Here is a 23,744-nt window from a genome sequence, read left to right as displayed (position 1 = left end):
GTTGGCTCCAGTTGTTTGTCGCCGAATGATTGGCGGCTGCTCGAACAGACAGCAAAGTTTCATCAGCAGCCGCCAATATCTTCTACTCCTCCTCTCCCTCTCTTACTCCCCCTTCCCTCGCAGTCTCTCTCCCATTCCTTCTCTCACTCTCTTTCTCCCATTCATTCACTTTCTCTCCCATTTCTTCTCACACTCTCTCTCCCATTCCTTCCTACTCACTCACTCTCCCATTTCTTTCTTTCTTTCTCTCTCTCTCTCTCTCTCTCTCTCTCTCTCACTCACTCACTCACTCACTCACTCTCCCTGGTCTCCTCCGTCTGTGTTGACGCCTCTCCTCCGGTTGTTTTATTGATCACGCAGCCGGAAATACGTGAGGAACCGGAGGGTAAAGCCCCCTAAAAACTCCAGAGAGTTGGAAAAGCGACGGGACTTGTGGCCACCGGCGCGGATCATCGGGACTAATTGAGGAGGAGGGAGCGAGCAGTGAAGCCCGGAGCCGGGGGGCAGTGTCCGGGGACCGAGAGCCCGGGCCGGCGGGGAAGGCAGGTGGCGAGGGAGCGGCTCTCCCCCTACTGGCTCTGGGACGGAGTCCGCTCTCGCCGCTGTGGAAAAGTGCAAGATGCCGAACCGAGAGCTGGCGGCGGAGGAGGAGAGCGGGGCGGAGACCGAGGTGGAGAGCGGGGCGAACCCCGCCGTTGATGAGATGGAGAAAGAGAATGAGCGGGTCGGAGGAGAGACGCCTGTGTCTCCGGTTTCAACCCTCAGCCAACGAGAGTCCAAGGTACAGGGGGCTATTTTTGGGGGGTGGGGGTCTGTGGGAGAGAGTCTGTGGGAGTTAGGGGGGTGTAACTGGGTGTGTGGGAGTGAGTCGGGGGGGGTTAGGAGGGTGACTGGTTGTGTGGGAGTGAGTCTGGGGGGGAGGTGTGAGAGGGTGACTGGGAGTGAGACTGGGGCGGTGAGAGGGTGACTGGGTGTGGGGGGGCGAGAGGGTGACTGGGTGTGGGGGGGGTGGGTGAGAGGGTGACTGGGTGTGGGGGGGTGAGAGGTTGACTGGGTGGGGGGGGGGTGAGAGGGTGACTGGGTGTGGGGGGGGGTGAGAGGGTGACTGGATGTGTGGGAGTGAGTTTGGGGGGTTGAGAGGGTGACTGGATGTGTGGGAGTGAGTTTGGGGGGTTGAGAGGGTGACTGGGTGTGTGGGAGTGAGTTTGGGGGGTTGAGAGGGTGACTGGGTGTGTGGGAGTGAGTCTGGGTGGGTGAGAGGGTGACTGGGTGTGTGGGAGTGAGTCTGGGTGGGTGAGAGGGTGACTGGGTGTGTGGGAGTGAGTCTGGGGGGTTGAGAGGGTGACTGGGTGCGTGGGAGTGAGTCTGGGTGGGTGAGAGGGTGACTGGGTGTGGGAGTGAGTCTGGGGGGTGACTGGGGGGTGGGAGTGAGTCTGGGGGGGTGACTGGGTGTCTGGGAGTGGGTCTGGGAGGGTGACTGGGAGTGGGTCTGGGAGGGTGACTGGGGGTGGGAGGGTGACGGTGTGTGGGAGTGAGTCTGGGGGGGTGACTGGGTGTGTGGGAGTGAGTCTGGGGGGGGTGGGAGGGTGACTGGATGTGGGAGTGAGTCTGAGAGGGTGACTGGGTGTGTGGGAGTGAGTCGGGGGTGCGGTGGGAGGGTGACTGGGTGCGTGGGGGGGGGTGAGAGGGTGACTGGGTGTGTGGGAGTGAGTAGGAGGGTGACTGGTTGTGTGGGAGTGAGTCTGGGGGGGGAGGTGTGAGAGGGTGACTGGGAGTGAGACTGGGGCGGTGAAAGGGTGACTGGGTGTGGGGGGGGCGAGAGGGTGACTGGGTGTGGGGGGGGCGAGAGGGTGACTGGGTGTGGGGGGGGCGAGAGGGTGACTGGGTGTGGGGGGGTGAGAGGGTGACTGGGTGTGGGGGGGGGTGAGAGGGTGACTGGGTGTGGGGGGGGGTGAGAGGGTGACTGGGTGTGGGGGGGGTGGGTGAGAGGGTGACTGGGTGTGGGGGGGGTGGGTGAGAGGGTGACTGGGTGTGGGGGGGGCGAGAGGGTGACTGGGTGTGGGGGGGGCGAGAGGGTGACTGGGTGTGGGGGGGGTGAGAGGGTGACTGGGTGTGGGGGGGGTGGGTGAGAGGGTGACTGGGTGTGGGGGGGGCGAGAGGGTGACTGGGTGTGGGGGGGGCGAGAGGGTGACTGGGTGTGGGGGGTGGGTGAGAGGGTGGGTGGGGGGGGGTGAGAGGGTGACTGGGTGTGGGGGGGCGAGAGGGTGACTGGGTGTGGGGGGTGGGTGAGAGGGTGACTGGGTGTGGGGGGGTGAGAGGTTGACTGGGTGTGGGGGGGGTGAGAGGGTGACTGGGTGTGGGGGGGGTGAGAGGGTGACTGGGTGTGTGGGAGTGAGTCTGGGGGGTTGAGAGGGTGCCTGGGTGTGTGGGAGTGAGTCTGGGTGGGTGAGAGGGTGACTGGGTGTGTGGGAGTGAGTCTGGGGGGTGACTGGGTGTGTGGGAGTGGGTCTGGGAGGGTGACTGGGAGTGAGTCTGGGAGGGTGACTGGGGGTGGGAGGGTGACGGTGTGTGGGAGTGAGTCTGGGGGGGTGACTGGGTGTGTGGGAGTGAGTCTGGCGGGGGGTGATGGGGTGTGTGGGAGTGAGTCTGGGTGGGGGGGGGAGTAACTGGGTGTGGGAGTGAGTTTGGGGAGGTGACTGCGATCGGGTGTAATTGGGTTTGTGGGAGTGGGTCTGGGGGGGAGGTGACTGGGATGGGGTGTAACTGGGTGTGTGGGAGTGATTCTGGATGGGGTGTTTCTGGGCGGGGTGTGACTGGAATAGGGTGTAACTGGGTGTGTGGGAGTGAGTCCGGCACCTATTTCACGCAGCAAACTTTTCAGGGTGTGTGTCTGGGAGATGCTCCCCCTCAGCAAAGTCCTGAATCCAACAGGATGAGGTAGAGTGGAGGACTGGAGAGAAGGGGACAACCTCTCCACATGGCCCCAGGCTGGGCGGCTGCGGAGAGAGACTGCACCCAACCCTCAAAGCGAGTGCTCATGTGGACAGACTGCCCCCCCCCCCCCAAAAAAAAGTTAGTGGTCATGTGGATGTGGACGGACTGCCCCCCCCAAGCGAGTGGTCATGTGGATGTGGACAGACAGCCCCCGTTCCGCCAAGCGAGTGGTTTGTGGACAGACTGTCCCCCCCACCCCCAAAGAAGGGGCCATGTGGGTAGACTCCCCCTTCCTCCTCTTTCCCCCCCACCCTTCTCCCAGTAAGAGCGTGCACGGGAAGATTGCCCTCCCCATCAAGGGGTTGAAAAAAGCGACTCTTCTCTTCTCTTCCCCCCCCCCCCTCTCTCATGGGGGGAAACTGCTCTGCCATGGGCTGCAGGGTGAAACTACCCTCTGATTTTAGCATGGTACCTCCACAGGAAACTGTCTCTGTCTGCTCAGCGAGGGGCTGCAGGGTGGGATTCCTGCCCTTGCTAGCAAGGGGCTGTGGAGCAATTATCCCCATCTTCTGAGAAATTGAAGAACTATTCTGGAATCCTCAGCCCCCCCTTTCTTTTTTGGAAGTGTTTTAAAAGCGAAATGATTCTAATGGTGCACCTTCCACAAACCCAAATGGAAATAACTGGCTGCTGCTTTTTCACATGTTGCTTAAAGTGCCTCGGGAACCCCAGACACTTGCCTAAAGTGTCCTGGAAATGTGACCAGTTGAATTCAAAGAAACATCAAAAGTGGAATGTCCACTAATGCGTTATTTTGTTTTAAAACTTTTTCAAATTACTTCCTAACATAAGACAATCGAAATCTATTTTTTTTTTAAAGAATGAGGATTCCATGTGTAACATGAATGTAACCATTTTGTAATATCGGGAACATCACAATGTAGGAAAATCCACATCAACATTGTAATTTGGAAGCAGTTCACCTATTTTTAAAAATTTTAAATGGAGCTTGGTTATGAGACATAATGTGTATGTATCTATTTTTGTGGAGACACGTCTCGATTGGATCCTGATCTCATCAGCCAAAGCTGCTTCAATTTACGAGATGATCATGCAATAGTTCGATAATCTCAAGCTTTTTTACTGCAAACAGATTTCTTAAAACCCTTCCCCGTCTCCTCCTTCACCCTCCCCTCCAATAACAAGTGCGAGGGACATTACCTCTGTCACTAAAATTGAGACCATCCAGTCAACAGCCTCCCACTTCCTTTGCTATCCCTAACCCACTGATCCACGCTTCCTCTAAAGTTCTGTCCTGCTCTCGTCTTGAACTTGCACCATCCTCAAATTACTGCCAGATCTCCCCTCGTTCTCTGTCCGAGTTTACCTTGTCCCTGAGACCCACCTCTTGTTCCTTTGATCCAATTCCTACTGAATACCTGACTGCCTAACCTCCCTTCATGGTTTAATTGAGAATTAATTTTAGTAATAGTTCTCTCTCTCTCTTTCCCCCCCCCCCCCATTCAAATTTGCCAGCACACCCCTCCACTCAAAAAAGCCCCTAACTCTACTCATCCCCCCCATGCAAATTGGTGCTGCATTTCTAAACTTCCTTTGTTCTCCAAAGCCATTGAATATGTTGTCACCTCTCAAATATATGCCTATCTTCCCCAAACTCTTTTACATTTGAATCCCTCCGATCAGGTTTTTGTCTTGCCACAGTTCTGAAATCGTTCTTACCAAAATCACAAATTTGTGACTTGTGACAAAGATAAGCTATCCCTCCTCCTCGGATCATTCGACAGCCTTTGGCCAAGTTGACTGCACCATCCTTCTCCACCACTACCCAGCTGGGTGGGACTGCACTAGCTTGGTTCAGTTTTGATTTATCTACTTTAGCCAGGTAATTGAAGCCTGCAACATTGTCATTTCCAGTGTCTGCACCATTTCCTGTGGCGTTCCTCACCAATCTATCTTTGCACACTATTTCTCATCTACATGCTGCTCCTTGGCAACATTGTTTAAGAAAACAGTGTCAGTTTTCACATGTGAACTGATGTCACCCAGTTCTCCATGATCTTACCCCTCCATATCCCTGTCCTTTCTGTGGGCAGCACGGTAGCACAAAGGTTAGCACTGTTGGTTCACAGCACAAGGGTCCCAGGTTCAATTCCCGGCTTGGGTCACTGTCTGTAAGGAGTCTGCACGTTCTCCCTGTGTCTGTGTGGGTTTCCTCCGGGTGCTCCGGTTTCCTCCCACAAGTTCCGAGAGACGTGCTGTTAGGTCATTTGGACATTCTGAATTCTCCCTCCATGTACCCGAACAGGTGCCGGAATGTGACAACTAGGGGCTTTTAGAATTTAGAATTTAGAACAGTACAGCACAGAACAGGCCCTTCGGCCCTCGATGTTGTGCCGAGCAATGATCACCCTACTCAAACTCACGTATCCACCCTATACCCATAACCCAACAACTCCCCCTTAACCTTACTTTTTAGGACACTACGGGCAATTTAGCATGGCCAATCCACCTAACCCGCACATCTTTGGACTGTGGGAGGAAACCGGAGTAACTTCATTGCAGTGTTAATGTAAACCTACTTGTGACAATAAAGATTATTATTATCTCCTTCAGCCCGATAACCTTCCAAGATGTATGCATTCCCCTAATTCTAGCCTCTTGAGCATCCCCAGCTTCAATTGCTTTCAGAATTGGTGGCCCTGCCTTCAGATGTCCTGGTCTAGTTTTGGAATTCCCTCCCTGAACATCTCCAACATGCTGCCTCTTTTTTTTCTCTCTCTACTTAGATGCTCCTTAAAATCGGATTATTTGATCAAACGTTTGGTTATTGGGGCTGGTTTAGCTCACTGGGCTAAATCGCTGGCTTTAAAGCAGACTAAGCAGGCCAGCAGCATGGTTCGATTCCCGTACCAGCCTCCCCGGACAGGCGCTGGAATGTGGCGACTAGGGGCTTTTCACAGTAACTTCATTGAAGCCTACTCGTGACAATAAGCGATTTTCATTTCATTTAATTTGCCCTTTTGGTCATCTACTCTAATATCACCGTATGTGGCTCAGTGGCAAATGTTGCTTTTTCTTTGGAGTGCCTTGAGATGTTTTATTGAATTAAAGATGCTGTATAAATACAAAGTGTTATTGCGATTAGGACATTTTTGACAGATTATATTCTTGGAATGTATGGAAATATCTTGCTCTTAAAAATTAACTTTAGATGTGAAACGAGTTAAGCATTGGAATGAGTATGTGTTGCAACTGGTATTAAAATGCGCAGCAAATATAATATCAGTTTGAGACCAAGTTCCAGAAAGGAATTCAGAAGGTCACTCTAATCATACAGTTTATCAGTTGTTATTAGCTCTATAAATGGTTTCAATTAGTGCGGGGGGGGGGGGGGGGCGCAGGAGAGGCGGGGGAGATACAACCTTTAATGGCAATATTTTATATGTTAATCTGTGACAGACTTATTTTTTTCTGGTTCAGGATTATTGCCCGCACATAGTCAAGGAGTGGAAAGTCTACTCTAAAGAGAAAATAGAGCAGCTACCCTGTTGGATTCGATTTTTAAAATTAAATCCTGATTTGTGCTTGTGTTTTGAAACAAGCCTTTAAAGATGTCTGTCCTTGTACTCAAAACACTCACTTTGCCTAATTGGGTCTATTGGACAGGAAGTGTCAGCATCTGACTATAAGACATTGATAAACTGCATGATCTGATCCATCTACCAATTAATTCAAAGATATTGGAGCAGTGATAAACCATTCAGTTTCCTGCCATGTAAAAAATGTTTCAAAATAATTTTCAATCTAACTTGTTACAGTCTGCAGCACTTCAATCATCTATTCAACAGTAGCAACTGTGAAACAGCTAGCATGTCAGAAAATATTGCATTACATTTGACAGTATGCAAAACAAAAATGTCTGTCGCAGAGAAATCTTTACCTCCAAGTTGGTGTACAGTGTCTGCCAAGTAATTTATCCAGAAATCTGAAATGTTCTTGATAGAAACAGAAAATGCTGGCAATACACAGATCAGGTAGCATCTGTAAAAAGAAAAGACAACTTCATTTTTGTTCAACGTGTAACCGCTCGTCACAACTGAAGATTGGGGCGGCACAGTGGTTAGCACTGCTGCCTCACGGCACCAAGGTCCCAGGTTCTTTCCCAGCTCTGGGTCACTGTCTGTGTGGAATTTGCACATTCTTCCCGTGTTTGCCTGGGTTTCGTCCCCACAACCCAAAGATGTGTAGGATAGGTGGATTGGCCACGTTAAATTGCCCCTTAATTGGAAAAAATGAATTAGGTACTCTAAATTTATTTTTAAAAAAGAGCTGAAGATTGGAATGAGAACTGAAAAGTGATGATATTACACGCGATCTAACCGACATGTTGTTCCCGGCGTGGATCTGAGCGAGCTCGTTAGATCGTGGGAGAAGTCGAAATCGGAATCCAGGTCGGGCCTAGAAGTGGCGAGGTTCCAATTTAGAGCAGTCTCCACATCATTAACGGAATGCATGGACTCCCTATCTAATGGCCTCCCGAGATCTACCACCGGATTGTGTATACCCATAACAAGGATAACTTCAGCTGCTGCCCGTCTGTCCACCTGGTCCGTGGTGAAGGTCACTCGGCACTGTCAGCGTGTCATTATATAAGGCAGGAACATATTCCATACAGTGCAGAAGGAGGCCATTCAGCCAGTCGAGTCTGCACCGACCCTCGCTTCCACCCTGTCCTGTAACCCAGGTGGGTGGTGATAACCCACTGAGGTGAGCTCTGATGCTCCTCAATCAATGCCATAGTCAGACTCCTGTCTTTCTGCTGACGGCGTGTTCAGACCCATCATCCTGCACGTGGTATGCCTCGGGGACCCCAGACCGAGGACCACTGTGACCGGGAGACGGGGGCTGGGAGAGAGCAGAATGCAACAGGGGGTGCAGGCCAACCTGCATTGTGGAAAGGCTTCAGATGTCTCGGGTATAGCAAGTTTTAATGGTGAACAATGAAAGCCCTAAATGTCCCCCAGCTACTGATGATGGTTCCTCTCCTCGGTGCCCTCTCAGTGGTCCTCAATCTTATTAGTTCTCTGCGTTCTGCAACTACGTCTCTGTCTGTTCCCAGGATGCACATAGGATGTTGAGGCAACCTGCTGCATTACGGAATTTGCCCTACCCTGTGGAATTTGAAGCCCCTAGAGTGCATCCTCTGGAGGGCCCCGGCCACTTACCGGTGGCACCAGGTGATTCAGATGGGCAGGGACAAGGGTTGCCCTGGAATGGATACACATGATCCAGGCTTTGGCAAGCTGGTGCCCCTGGTTGCCCCCCAGCAGCACACCAACCCTCCCATGGTGGCCCACCCTTGCCAGTATCTCCCACCCCCGCTGAGCACGGAGATGGCAAGCCCAGCCCCTTTGAGCAAAGATGGCTATTCATCTCCTCGGCTCCCCGCAGAAGCCCTACCGCCATGTTTACGTTTTTCAAAAAGAATACTAATCACTGCCAGTGTGACCACCTGCTGGGGAGGCTGAGGAATGATGCGAGGCCATTAGATATGGGGTGGCTCCCGTTAATTGTATGGAAATAGGGCTTAAGTGATGATAATTGTTTTCTTGTCATGCTACGGTGGGATCTGATTTTGCCTATGGGACTGGGCCGGATGTATCGCAAAATGTTGGCCTCTTCCGCTATTCCCCGGCATCATTTCACAAAAGTGCAACAAATTTGGAGAATTGTGCCCAAAGTCTTAGAAACCCAATACATGAGTTTATATGGCTCAATTAATAGCCTGGTTGAGGTCTTCAACTAATACATTGTACCTATTTGCCTTCACTAAAGGTGCCCATGCTCCCAATGGAGCACAAAATTGGTTACTGAGGGACGTAAAGGTGGACATTTCAGAGGCTCTGGCTGCATTCTCCCAATCACCCTTGAAAGTGTAGGTGGGCTGCTCAGTGGCCAATATCATATATTCGTAGAATTTACAGGGCAAAAAGAGGCTATTCGGCCCATCGAGTCTTCACCGGCTCTTCGAAAGAGCACCCACTTAAACCCACACCTCCACCCCATCCCCGTAACCCCACCTAACCTAAGGGCAATTTAGCATGGTCAATCCACCTAACCTGCACATCTTTGGACTGTGGGAGGAAACCAGAGCACCCGGAGGAAACCCATGCAGACACGGGAGAACGTGCAGACTCCACACGGACGGTGACCCTAGCCAGGGATTGAAGCTGAGAAACTGGAGCTGTGAAGCAAATGTGCTAACCACTGTGCTACCGTGCCGCCCATTTGCAGGCCATATTACAGACCAATGAAATGAAAAAAAATGAAAATCTCTTATTGTCACGAGTAGGCTTCAAATGATGTGAAAAGCCCCTAGTCGCCACATTCCGGCGCCTGTTGGGGAGGCTGTTACGGGAATCGAACCGTGCTGCTTGGTCTGCTTTCAAAGCCAGCGATTTAGCCCTGTGCTAAACAGCCCCTAATGAGTCTAACATTGGTGTGGAAAAGTCAAGAGACAATAATCTGTAACAAAAATAATCAGCATGTTACAGTATGGGTTAAAAACATCAGCACAGATTTATTCAAGGCTGATTGTGTTTGTGACAAATGATTGAGATTTTAGATTAAATAGTTTGGCATTGAGGATGGTAGTGCAGTTAGAAAATAGAACATACAGTGCAGAAGGAGGCCATTCGGCCCATCGAATTTGCAGTGACCCACTTAAGCCCTCACTTCCACCCTATTCCTGTAACCCAATAACCCCTCCTAACCTTTTTGGGCACTCGGGATAATTTATCATGGCCAATCCTCCTAACCTGCACAACGTTGGACTGATTTTATTTTCCAAAGTGCTACATAATAGACTTAATACCCATGGAATTAAAGGGACAGTGGCTGAATGGGTAAAAATGTGGATGAGCAACAAAATAAGAGTGGTTATTTTTCAGATTGGGGGGAAGCAGACATTACTGTTCTGAAGGGATTGGACTGGCTATATATTTGATATATATTAATGAGCCTGGTTTTGGGTATACAGGACATTATTCCAAAATTTGGAGATGATATGAAACTTGGGAATGCAATATATAATGAGGCGGACAGTGATAGGCCTTAGGAGGACATGGGCAGACACATGGCAGATATCATTTGGCCTCTAACGTGAAGTGATGCAAGTTGGTAGTAAGAATGAGGAGGGACATCATGAGCAAAATTTTAAAAGGGGAGCTGGAATAAGTGGCATGGTATTGGACTAATGACCCAGAGAAGTGGCATACCAGTGTACGAACATAAATCTTTTGAGGGTGGCAGGACATACTGAGAAGGCTGTATGGAATCCATGGCTTTATTAATGGAGGAATAAAGTATATGAACAAGGATAATATGCTAAATACCCAAATCGCTGGTTAGGCTGCAGCTGGATTATGGTGTTCCATGACTGTGCATCAGACTTTGGCGTTTTGGAGAGGAGGCAAAGAATATTTAACATAACAGTATAGGCATGCACTTGGGGTTAGTATCATAGAATTTACAGTGCAGAAGGAGGCCATTCAGCCCATAGAGTCTGCACCGGCCCTTAGGCAGAGCACCCTACTTGAGCCCATGCCTCCACGCTACCCTCATAACCCAATAACACCACTTGGCCTTTTGGAAACTGAGGGGTAATTTAGCATGGCCAGCCAATCCATCTAACCTGCACGCTTTGTTCTGTGGGAGGAAACTGGAGCACCCGGAGGAAACCCATGCAGACACTGGGAGAAAGTGCAAACTCCATTCAGACAGTCACCCAAGGCTGGAATTGAACCTGGGTCCCTGGAGCTGTGAGGCAGCAGTGCTAACCACTGTACACCGGCCAACCTCTGGCAGCAGAGATGCTTAAGAGAAGATTTAATAGAGGTGTTTAGAAGAGTAATTGATGAAAAACTGTTTAAAATGTTCTTACACTGAGGACACCGATTTCAGGTAGTTGGCAAACTAAACAACGACGAGATACAAAGATCTTTTTACACAAATAATGATCTGGAGTGTACCACCTGTAAAGGTGATGGAAGCAGATTCAATCATAACTCTTGAAGAGGATGATAAAGAGAGAACAGGAGAATTGGACTTACTGGATAGTTCCTTCAAAGAAGTACCATGGACAAAGTAGGCTACGCATTTGCCTTCTGTGGTGCATCATTCATAGTGCTGAAGATAACTAATCACCTATTGTTTGCAACACTGCAGATGTAGTCTGAAATTCTCCAGCTGTTCCAATTCTATTTTCCTGCTGGTAGCACACACCTGCCCACAGGTTTCCCAGTGATGTGGTTTCAACAGGAAATCCCATTGACAAACGGCAGGGAGATAGAATCGCGCCACAAGTGAATGGTGCGCAGCTGGGAAAGAAGCGACTGGGGTTACAGAGAATCCAGTCCGATAGGTTCCAAAGGCCTTGCAACATGATCCTGATGTTATGGTGTCTTCTGCTGGAAAGCTGAAACCGTGAGTAGTGTGTTTGGAACCTATAGACTTTACATTGCAGAAGGAAGCCATTCAGCCCATTAAGTCTGCACCAGCCCTTGGAAAGAGCATCCTACCTAAGCCCACACCTCCACCCTATCCCCATAACCGCATTTAACCTTTTTGGACATTAAGGGCAATTTAGCATGGCCAATACACCTAACCTGCACATTTTTGGACTGTGGGAAGAAACCGAAGCACCCGGAGGAAACCCATGCAGATATGGGGAGAACGTGCAGACTCCACACAGACAGTGATCCAAGCCAGGAAATGAACCTGGGAAGCTGGAGCTGTGGAGCAACTATACTAACCACTGTGCTACCGTGCCCCTCAATTCTTGGAAGGTCAGTCAGTAAGCTGTTCCTCCACGCTACACCTGTGACCCCATATTGGACAGCACCTTTTGGAGAATATGGAGCCCTCATCCTCCTCAAATCTAACCATCCAAGATGTTTGTCTCTGGCGTTGTGGCTAATGTAAGCATGAGTGATGAGGCCAGATAAAGAGAGATGTTCTCTTGAAGGCCTTACTACAAATCTTTGCAGTTCGTGTTTACTTCTTCATTTCTATATTGTATTGTTTTAATGTTAAAGAAACAAAATGCCACTTATTAATGACCACTGGATATCTCAAAGAGCTTTACAGGTAATAAGAACATAAGAACTAGGAGCAGGAGTAGGCCATCTGGCCCCTCGAGCCTGCTCCACCATTCAATGAGATCATGACTGATCTTTTGTGGATTCAGCTCCACTTTCCGACCTGAACACCATAACCCTTAATCCCTTTATTCTTCAAAAAACTATCTATCTTTATCTTGAAAACATTTAATGAAGGAGCCTCAACTGCTTCACTGGGCAAGGAATTCCATAGATTCACAACCCTTTGGGTGAAGAAGTTCCTCCTAAACTCAGTCCTATATCTACTTCCCCTTATTTTGAGGCCCCCTAGTTCTGCTTTCACCCGCCAGTGGAAGCAACCTGCCCGCATTTATCCTATCTATTCCCTTCATAATTTTATATGTTTCTCTAAAATACTCCCGCATCCTTCTAAATTCCAATGAGTGCAATCCCAGTCTACACAACCTCTCCTCTTAATCCAGCCCCCCCCCCCCCCCCCCAACTCTGGGATTAAGTTAGTGAATCTCCTCCATACATGCTGCAGCGTCAGTACCTTTGAAGTCTCTGTGGTGATAATGACCAGGTAATCTGTTTTGGGAAGTTGATTGTGAGATAGTAAGTGGCATGGGACATTTTACGTAATCCTGAGAGGTAGTTGGGGCCTTGATTTAACGTATCATCCAAAAGACGAGACTGTGGCCAATGCAACACTCCGCCAATCCTGTAGTGTCAGGCTTGATTATTGTGCTTAAAAGTCCTGGAATGAGTCTGTAACCCACAACCTTGGGACTGGAGGTGTGATTGCTACCAACTGAGTCATGGTTGTCTGTGGTATGTTATTGATTCTGTTATGTGTTGTTAAAAAAGAAAAAGAAAATTGTATATAATTTGATGATTGACAGCTGGTATGATTCTGCCTTTAAACTTGCCATTGAGTAGGCTTTCCACTGTCCAGACTAACGTAAAACATCATTATTGCCTGTGCCATTTTAGCATTAGTTGCACAATCTATGGTAGTTTTAGCTTCAAGGATAATGGGCAAAGAGTCCCGTTGTGGGCAGGTTCAGCAGGGTCCTTGTAGCACTGGGAATGAACCTGCCATCAAACGGGACTCTTTATTTTTCCATGCCTTGAATATATAGGAATTGGAGCAGAAGTAGGCAATTCAGCCCTTCGAGCCTGGTCTGCCATTCAATCAGATCGGGGCTAATCTCTTCCTGGTCTCAAATTCACCTCCCTGCCTGTTCCCCATGTCCCTTTAACCCGTTTTAAAATCAGAAATATATTGGGTTTTTTAAAAATCTGAAATATATCTATCTCCTCCTTGAAACCATTTAATGACTCAGTCTCCACCGCACTATGGGGCAATGAGTTTCACAGATTCACCACCCTCTGCGAGAAGTAATTCCTGATCTCAGTTTTAAATCTACCGCCTCTCAAACTAGATCTGTGACCTCCCATTCTAGACGGAATTTACCAGGTTCCGGAGACCAATGGACACTAGGCTTCTCCACAAGGGGGGACATTGGGTCAACATTTCCTTTTCATGTACCTCGATCAGATCCCCTCTCATTCTTCCAAACTCCTGCGAGTATAAGGCCAAGCTGTTTAGTCTTGTCTCATACTTCAACCCTATCATGCCCGTAATCAAAACCTTCATTTTTAAATGAGGCCCAGATCTATAAAGCCCCAAATGCGGCCCCCGGAACCCCTCGAAGCCAAACTTCCCTGTTTGTGGGGGGGGGGTTGGGTCCTCAAGCTCCTGCACTCCACCTGATAAGGACAGGACACCCCGGGCCCAATCCATGGCATGGGCAAAATGCTAACTGGGCACCTTGGCATTCCCAGGGTGCCCAGGTGGCATCAGTGCCAGGATGCCACCCTGCCAAGAGGCAAACCACCCAGAGACCCCCACCCCTCCCCCAGTGCCCTTTTGCCTGGTCCCCGTTTGTGGAGACCAGTATTAAACGGTGCCCAGCTGGGGTATCCTCTTAGCAAGGGCAGAGACTGCTTAGTTCTGAACGGGGACGTACTAAAGTCTGCCTAACTGCACACTTAAATATGCAAATTCTAGATCACGACATCTCGAGAGATCCCATTCGACCTCGGGAGGTGTGGCGAGCCGAGTAAATTTGATTTACTGTCTGTCTTGAGTCTGGCGTGATGGGGCCGTTAGATTGCGCCCAACATTTCTGAGTTGAAATAAGGTTGCTTGGAACATGTTAAATGCATTCTGCATTCATTGAGTTGACAATCATGTATATACTAATCAGTGCATATCTATCTGCTGTTTTGTACAGTTCTTTATTTCTGTAATATTTTTAATTTAGGCCTGGGGCATTGTAACATTTGCCTTTATTGTGCATGATTGTGTCCTGTCAAGTACATTATGGTACAGTATTGGACTAATGACCCAGGGAATGGAAGGTCCGATCCTTCCAAGGCAAATTATGTACTGATATTCCATGAATCTGGTCATTCATGGCCTGGCATTGGAGCAAGTGCCCACAAAAGCTGTGGTTTTGTTTAAAAACCCACCTAGTTCAGTAACATCTGGAAAGAAAGGGAACTGGCTGCCTTTGTCTGAACCGACCTGCATCTACCAGTGCAACACAATTACAATTCAGTCATTGGCAGTAGGTGTGGCTTTTCCATATTCCGATTTAGTTTGGGGAATCCCCCATACCCTGGAACTCTTCTGCCAATCTGCAGGAAACGGCCATTCAAGTGGGCAATAATTGGCCACTTAACAGCCTCAATTGGGGAAAGGGCCAACAGCAAGCCGAGGCATCGCCTGCCCCAGCGTGAAATTGCGGAGGTTGGGGTAATCGAGAACTTGCTGGGAAGCCCATCCGAGGAATTGTACTCGCCTTCCACCCCCATCGATCCCAGCCTGCACAATTCTGTCCATGGAGAATTATGAGATAATGCAAACCCGACCATTTGGGTCTTCCTATATCTAATAGCTATTTTCTAATAACTCGAGATTCAAATTTATCAGGTTCTGGAGACCACCGGATACTAGGCTTCCGTCAAGTTAAGAAATTTGGTTCATCTGCTCCATAGCGGAATGTGAAACCAACATTCCACAAAATAAAATGTACATCTGTTCCTGTTGCTGGGGGAAATGCTAACTAAAGGCATGTGCGAACACTACATACACACTATCCAATAAGTAGCCCTGCCTGTCATGATTGCTTTAAAATGAAAGGATGCAAGTATTAGGAAAATTAAAGGGTATGGGTTAAGATTACAAAACCTTGCTACCAATGTGAAACTTTGCTCGGCTGGAACATGGAGTGGAAGCTGGGATACAGCCCCCATTCTCTAATCTATCTTTGCCACCAGAAGAAGGCTGCAAAATTACTTCCAGCACCTGATCTTCCTGGTATTATTTCCTTCATATGAATTGTCTAATAGAGGGGGTGCGATTCTCCCTCCCCATTGTGCCCGGCGCACCGCCCATTATTTCCAGAAAAAAGCGGGAGAGCCCCTAAACAGGGTTAGCTCTGGGCACCGAACGGATTACGATGCTGCTGACCCGCAGCGCCCTACGCGAACCAGACTTGCATATGTAAATGACTCTTAAAACCCATTTAACTATGCCCAGCACATTCGAGGATGGGGTCTCCATCAACAGAGACCAGACTTGATGACTGTCCGTGGGAGTTGGAGACCATTGGAATCCCCAGGTGGTCGGGGGAAGCAGCTGTTCTAGGCACCTGCCAGTGCGGATTGGCACTGCCAGGTGCCAGGTAGCAGGGCTTGAGGTGGCCATGGCCATGAAAGGAGGGCATGAAGGGAGGGTGGGTGTGAAGGGGTCTATGAAGGATGGGAGAGTGAAAAGCGGATATGAAGGTCGTGTTGAAGCAGGGATGGCTTTAAAGGTGGGGGAGGGGATTCCTGCGAGCACTTAACTGCCTTTGATGTGGTCCATGAGCTGTCAATCATGTCTAGATATTTATAGTAAGAAGTCTTACAACACCAGGTTAAAGTCCAACAGGTTTGTTTCAAACACGAGCTTTCGGAGCACGGCTCCTTCTTCAGGTGAATGGAAAGGCTTGTTCCAGAAATGTTTATATAGACACAGTCAGAGATGCCCCGGAATGCGAGCACCTGCAGGCAATCAAATCATCAAAGATGCAGAGAGAGAGGTAACTCCAGGTTAAAGAGGTGTGAATTGTCCCAAGCCAGTTCAGTCGGTAGGCCTCTGCAAGTCCAGGCTTGTTGGTGGGGGCCAACAAGCCTGGACTTGCAGAGGCCTACCGACTGAACTGGCTTGGGACAATTCACACCTCTTTAACCTGGAGTTACCTCTCTCTCTGCATCTTTGATGATTTGATTGCCTGCAGGTGCTCGCATTCCGGGGCATCTCTGACTGTGTCTATATAAACATTTCTGGAACAAGCCTTTCCATTCACCTGAAGAAGGAGCCGTGCTCCGAAAGCTCGTGTTTGAAACAAACCTGTTGGACTTTAACCTGGTGTTGTAAGACTTCTTACTGTGCTCACCCCAGTCCAACGCCGGCATCTCCACATCATAGATATTTATAAACATTGCTTTTAGATCCACAGCTGGGTACTTGAGATCCATTCAAGGGTGAAAGGAAATTAAAGTTTACAATCCAGATAGCTGGCTATTTGCAAGCTGTCAATCACAGCATAGTAAAACCAATTCCCACTGATGTGAATGAAAGCCTTGCTTTCTAGGAATTTGCAGCTTCTGCCTGAGCCAGCAGGTGTATTGCACTGGTGACTTTTAAGGGAGTGAATTTTTTCACAGTCTCTGTTATGGGGGAATCTCTTAAGGGGGCCTTTGTAATGTGGGTCTCTGGTGGGAGAATCGGGTCACCTTTGCACTGTGGGTGGCGAGGATCAACCAGCCAATCCCAATGTAATGTGGGGGTCGGGGTGGAATTGCATTACGGGGGGTGGGGGTGTGTGATTAGGCGCAGCCGCCAGCTCTCTCTATCCGCTCAAAATGACAGCCCGATAGCAGGATTCACGAGGGAGTACCTCGCGATCCCTGTCTTGCATGAATTTGTATGGCAAGGGATAATGAAACGCCTCTGGAGTCTCGCTCCCAGCGTGAGTGCAAATCAAAGGTGATTCATCTCCGGTGGAAGAACGCAGAGCTGGACTCTTCGATTGCTGACACAAATCGCGTTCGCTGATATATTCTTCTAATGGCAAAATAGGGGTTGGTGCTGCTTTTCGGATGCTCTGTCCCTCAAAAACGGCGTCATCGCTGAGTACATCGCACGGCATTGAGACGGGCCTCAGGGCGTCACCTGAGGCCCTCCACAATGCTCCGCCCCCGATGTGCTGACTTCCCGATGGCGTGGGACACGTGTGCTCACAGTTTTCGTCAACTTCGTGTTGCGGATTGTGTTCAGCAGCGTCACAGTTGGGGGGGGGGGGTGGCGGGAGGCTTCAGTGAGAGCTTGAGGGACTTGTGGGAGATGGTCTGGGTGTGGCGAGGGAAGTTACAGGGGGGTGGGGGGTGGTCCGAATGGAGCAAGGGAAGTTACAGGGGGGTGGTCCGTGTGTGGCGAGGGGAGTTACAAGGGGGCACTATCCGGCAGGCCAGGTCCGAGCGTGGCTGCCACCATGTTGTACGACGTGACCGCTGCAGGTCACCACCGTGCGCAAGAGCCACCGCGGACCCGTCAATTCTCCGTCCGCATCTGCAGGGGGCTTTAGGTGGTACGACTGCTAGCCACCCACCAGGCGGTGCATTGGCGTGGGGCCTTTTTGGTCGTAAGACTAGGCACGTGCTCTGGAGACAGCCTCAAAATCCAGGAATGCAGCTCATAGTCTCCCAAACGGCGAATTCAGCCCAGTATGAAACTTAAAAGGAAAAGCATATAATTATGCCAGGCTGGGTACCGGGTCAGAAGATTGGATAGAATATAAAAACAGGAAAGAATGGTAAAGAAGGAAATAATTCTAAGAGGCGCTAACGAGAATTAAAAACTGATAGAGTTTCTATAGATATTTTAAAAAGAAAAGGGTAACAGTGAGTTTTGGTCCTACAGAAAGTGAGTCTGGGAAATTATTAGTGTAAAATGCGGTGACGGCAGATGAAATGAATGGATATTTTGCATTGGTCTTAACTGCAGACGATGCCAGTAACATTGCATGTAAATTGGGAAATGGAAGGGAGTGAGGAACTCGGGGAAAATTCCAATCACCAGCGAAGTGGTACTGAGTAAATTGTTGGAGCTGCAGGTTGACAAGTCGACGGTTCTTGGTGGGCTCCATCCTAGAGCCTTAAAAGAAGTTGCATTGGTTTTAATTTTCCAAAATTCCTTCGATTCGGGGAAGGTTCCATCAGGTTGGAAGCTGGCAAATGTAAACTCCTTTCTTCAAAAAAAACCAAAAGGAGGAAAATAAAGGCCAGTTGTCTTAATATTTGTCATTCGGAAAATGTTGGAGGCTGTTATTAAAGATGTTGGGAGTGAATCTCCAGCCTTGTTGCCCTCTCGCTCGAGGGAAACGAGGCTGGTGAATAGCGGGAGAGGTCGAAAACAAAAACCGCACCAGGCGCCAAACGTTTTGCGATGCAATCGGCCTGCTCCCGTAGGCGAAAACGGGATCCCGCGTGGCGAGAAACCAATTATCACAACTTAAGCCCTGTTTCCATAATGGGACCAACCCCAGATCCAATGATCTCCTGTCATTCAGCAGCCTCCCCAGCAGGTGGTCACGCTGGCGCCGATTAGTACTCCTTTTGAAAAACGTGAACCTGGCGGAAGAGCTTCTGTGGGCAGCCGAGGAGGTGAGTAGCCATCTTTACTCACAGGCAAAGAGCCCGGGGGCGCTGAACGTGCTACAGAAGTGCTTGGCCCGGGGAGGGGGGGGGGGGGGGGGGGGGGGGGGGGTGCAGTATCCCTGGCTGAGTGTGAGGGACCCTCCGCAGGAGTAGGCTGCCATGGAAGAGTGGGTGGCGGCAACGGTGCGTCGCACCATAATGCCAATCCCTGAATCGTGTGTATCCATTCCTGGGGCAGCCCTTGTCCCTGCCCCACCGACCACCCATAAACCTTACCGACTGCTGCGGCCTCGGTCCTTGCAGCTGAAGGCTATCACTAATAGGGAATTGGCAATCATGGTTAAGTGAGCACTTCACACATCCCAAGTGAATTTCCATGGGCAGGCATGCCCTGTAGTATGTGGGAGTAATTGCCTGGCATCCCAATAAGACAGTGATGCCTGGTCACTGTGCCTGAACATTGCGGGAGGTAACACGCATGCAGCAGCCAACATCCGAACATGCAGAGTCTGTGTCACATCAGTCCAGGGTGCTGGGCTTGTGTCGGCACTGTGAGCGGGTCACTGTCGAGGGGAGGGGGTGATAAAGCACAAAGAGCTGAGCGCCAGTGTTCCTCGATCTATGCCACAGTCTGACCCCTGTCGGTCTGCTGAGTGCTCGCTCATACTCATCACATGCACGTGGTGTGCCCAGGGGGGAGGGGGTGCCCTTTGATACCCTGGCGGGCATCCTCTGGGGGCTTTGTGGCCGGAGGGCACCAGCGCACTTGGTGGCACATGCAGAGCCGTGCCTCCCTATCCCGTGTGCTGACTCTGAGACGTGGCCTCATCAGAGGGGTGGAACCTGGGGGAGCTGGTGGCCTCTAAGCCAATCCATGGCATCCAGTGTCCCTCCTCCCATAAGGTCCTGGGCCTCAGTTTGGGGCGGAGGGGCAACTGGTTCCAGCCCCGGCTGTCCCTGCATTATCTGGCTCTGCCAGTCTTAGCAGCTTCGCTGATATCTGCACCATCGTGTCGATGCCCTCTGCGATGCTCCTCAGTGATTGGGCCACGCTCTGCAGCGCCTCGGCAACGCCCACCTGCGACTGAGAAAAGCTCCGCAGCATCTCGGCAAATCCCATCTGAGAGCAGGACATTTCCTGCAGCACCTCATCAAGGTCAGTCTTGTACTGGGTAACATCCCCCAGAGAGATGGATATTCTGCTGAGATCCTCTGCCATGGCCGTCACCAACTGCGCAACGCCTTGGACACCTCCACTAATGGTGCTGATGTCATGCACCAGTCTCTTCACTGCGGTCGCCACCCTAGCAGGAGTGACGCTGACATCTCCCTCTGAATGTCCTAGCCACATCCTAACATCTCCATCAGCTCTGGGTAACCCTGTACCAGAGGCTCAGCTTCAGGCTGGGACCCAGGTGGGTCCTGGGATTCAACAGACCTCTGAATGCTGTCTCGCCTGGAGGTTCCTGCCTCCACCTTATGTACATCAGCAGCTGTGTGGTGCTCATCAGAGTGTGCCCCAGAACCTGACCACTAATGTTCCCTGCTGACGTGCATGTATCTACGCTGGTCGAGGGTGGGGATGTCAGCTGTGACACCTCAATCTTGTCTTCCTCTGAGCTCTCCTCCAAGATGTTCTCTTGGGAGGCAGGGGATGGGGGCCACCCGGGATGGGCCGGCACCATCGGCTAGAGGACCTGCGGGAGAATGAGCATGTAGTCAGTGGGAGGGATGGGTCAGTCAGTAAGGCAATAACAACTCTCCTTTGACATGTCCTCCTGCTGGGGCCCAGTGGTTCCCCACCTCTGCGGCTTCCACCAACCGCCGCATGTGTGGCCGTCCTGTCCTCGGCCACCCCCACCACCTCCAGGGCCCGCTCCTTGAAGGAGGAGAGGATTCTTGTATCTGCCAACTCTCTGCCAGTCTGGGCCCTCTCCCAAAGTGTTTGGGTGAGCTTTTCCTGAGTAGACACAGAGAGGGCATCATTAGCTATACCTTTGGTTCACCGTGTTGGAAGGGGTTGTGAAGGAAGGGTTGGGGTGATTGAAAGGGAAGGAAGAGTTTGGGGGGTGGATGGATGCTGCTGTGGGAGTGGAAAGGTCTTCGGGGGGCGGCGTTGGTGTCCACTCCCTCGTGGTGCCCGATGTTGGTCATTAACCATTTTCTGCACTGGAGGCCAGTCCTCCTTACAGGCCGGGGGGGGGGGGGGGGGGGGGGCCGGGAAGCTTGCGGTGGTTCGTACTTTCTAACACACTTCAATGTCTTTCCAGAGAATCGCACTCATTATAGCAGGACACTTGGAAAAGTTCAGCGTAATGAGGCAGAGTCAACATGGTTTTGTGAAAGGGAAATTGTGTTTAATCAGTTTGTTGGAGTTCTTTGAAGAAGTAACGTATGCTGTGGAGAAAGGGGAACCGGGGGATGTACTGTACTTAGATGTCCAGAAGGCATTTGATAAGGTGCCACATCAAAAGTTATTGTGAAAAATTAAAACTTGTGTTGCACAGGTGACATAATAGAATAGGGCGGCACGGTAGCACAGTGGTTAGCACTGTTTCATCACAGCTTCAGGGTACTAGGTTCGATTCCCGGCTTGGGTCACTGTCTGTGCGGAGTCTACACGTTCTCCCTCTGTCTGCGTGGGTTTCCTCTGGGTGCTCCGGTTTCCTCCCAGAGTCCAAAGATGTGCAGGTTAGGTGGACTGGCCATGATAAATTGCCCCTTAGTTTCCCAAAAAAAGGTTAGGTGGGGTTACTGGGTTACGGGGATAGGGTGGAAGTGTGGGGCTTAAGTAGGGAGCTCTTTCCAAGGGCTGGTGCAGACTCGATGGGCCGAATGGCCTCCTCCTGCACTGTAAATTCTATGTTCTATGATGGAAGATTGGCTAGCCAACAGGAAACAGGTTAGGTATAAATGGGTATTTTTTCTGGTTGGCAAGATGTAATAAGTGGTGTGCCACAGGTATCATTGCTGGGTTTTCAATATTTTACAATTTATACAAATGACTTGGATGATGGTTGCTCAATTTGCTGATGATGCAAAGATCTGATCGTAAGATATGAAGAGGACAAAAGGAACCTACAAAGGGATGGGTTAAGTGAGTGGGCAAAGACCTTGCAAATGGAGTATAATGTGTGAAATATAAACTTGTCCAATTTGGCAAGAAGAATAACAAAGACACACATTATCTAAACGGTGAGAGGTAGCAGAGCTTTTTAAAAATATATATATTTTATTCCAAACACAGCAACTAATCAAGTAATCAACAAATGATACAACCAAATAGCAAATGGTTTGTCGTTTTCCCCTGTCTGCTGGCGACAAACAGATTCTTGAATAAAGACAGAAACAACCTCCATCTCACATAATATCCTTCTTCTGATCCTCTAAGAGTGAACTTCATCTTTTCCAGTTGTAATAACACCCCCATATCCCCCAGCCACGCCGACACCCTTGGCAGCCGTGCCGCCCTCCAAGCCATTAGGATTCAGTGCCGGGCAATCAGTGGTGAATGCCACAACATCAGCCTCTTCCCCCTCCAGTAGCTCCGGCAGCTTTGAAACACCGTAAATCGCCATAAATGGGCACAGCGCCATCCTCACCCCCACAATCTCCAACACTGTCTCAAAAATCAATGTCCAGAATCCCCCTAACTTCGGGCAAGGTGAGAACATGTGCACATGATTCGCAGGCCCCCTCGCGCACCTCTCACATTTGTCCTCGACCTAGTGAGCCTGAGTTATATGGGCTCTTTGCACCACCTTAAGCTGTATCAGGGTCATGTCGAATTCAGCTGTTGTATAATTCCACTCTGGTGTCCTCCTTCACCCGACCCCCCACAACAAAGCTCTATCCCAAGTTTCCCCTTCCATTTCCGCCTTCTCTCCTTCACTGGCATCTTCACCATTTCCAACAGCCAGCCATAAATCTCCTCAATCTTTCCTTCCCTCTGCTCATCCTGAGTTGGCAATTTATCCAATAGATGAGGGGAGCTCCTTAGGCACAAAATCCTAAATTCTTTCCCCCTTGGCAGCTGGAAATTCTCCTGCGACTCTTCCAGCCTCGCAAACCTCCCTTCTATGAGCAGATCCTTTATCTGCTCTACTGCTTCCCTGTGCCAACTCCTGTACCTTGCGTCTATCCCTACTGGTATGAACCTGCATATTGGGGCCAGCACCAACATGCCCCCCACTCAGTGCTGTCATCAGGGCACTTGAGCCCCCCCCCCCCCCCCCCTCCCCCACCACCACCACAGGAGGCCTCCTGCACCTGTACCTAGTCTGACCCCCACCACTGTCGCATCTTCTCTGCATTTGCACCCAATAATAATATAGCAGGTTTGGGAGTGCCAGCCCCCCATCCGCCATGTTCTCTGCAAAAAAGCCCTTTGAACCCTGGGCATCTTGCCTGTCCATATAAATTCAGAGATTAGCCTGTCTTTCCTCCGAAAGAACGCCTTTGGAAAGAATATTGGAAAAGACTGGAAAGCAAATTTAAAAACCTCAGGAGAATGTTCATCTTTATAGTCTACACCCTCCCTGCTAAGGACAATGGTAGGGCATCACGCCTCTTCAAATCCCCTTTACCAAACCGGCCAAATTCCACTTGTGCATCTTGGTTCAATCATGGGCCCCCTGAATTCCCAGATACCGAAACCTCCTTTTGGCCAGCTTGAATACAGAGCTCCCAAATTAGCACTCCTCCACTGGGAGTTCAACCGGAATATCTCACTTATTGCTGCATCAGTTTATATCCAAAGGTACCAAACTTCCCTAAGGGTCCATTATTTTCCCCAGATTCTCTCAGCAGATTCAAAACATGTAACTGATAATCTGGATACAGTGACATCCTATACTCCCTACCTCCCTTTCAATGCCAGTACGCTGTCTTCATGCC

General features: G+C 50.0%; 1 protein-coding gene across 3 annotated transcripts in view; it reads left to right on the top strand.

Annotated features, from left to right (window-relative positions):
• The first annotated feature begins 240 nt into the window (after positions 1 to 240).
• Positions 241 to 23,744, top strand: part of stac (SH3 and cysteine rich domain) — a 185,604-nt gene continuing 162,100 nt past the window's right edge. For all 3 annotated transcript variants that reach the window (XR_005462137.1, XM_038809851.1, XM_038809850.1), the window contains exon 1: positions 241 to 781. Coding sequence is in view for 2 of the 3 variants with exons in the window: in XM_038809851.1 (XP_038665779.1) it covers positions 620 to 781 (162 nt within the window). In the remaining variant the exon portion in view is untranslated. The remainder of the gene's footprint in view (positions 782 to 23,744) is intronic.

This window comes from Scyliorhinus canicula, chromosome 10 (assembly GCF_902713615.1).
Source record: "Scyliorhinus canicula chromosome 10, sScyCan1.1, whole genome shotgun sequence".
NCBI classification, from domain to species: Eukaryota; Metazoa; Chordata; class Chondrichthyes; order Carcharhiniformes; family Scyliorhinidae; genus Scyliorhinus; species Scyliorhinus canicula.
This window is presented reverse-complemented; position numbering and strand designations above follow the sequence as displayed.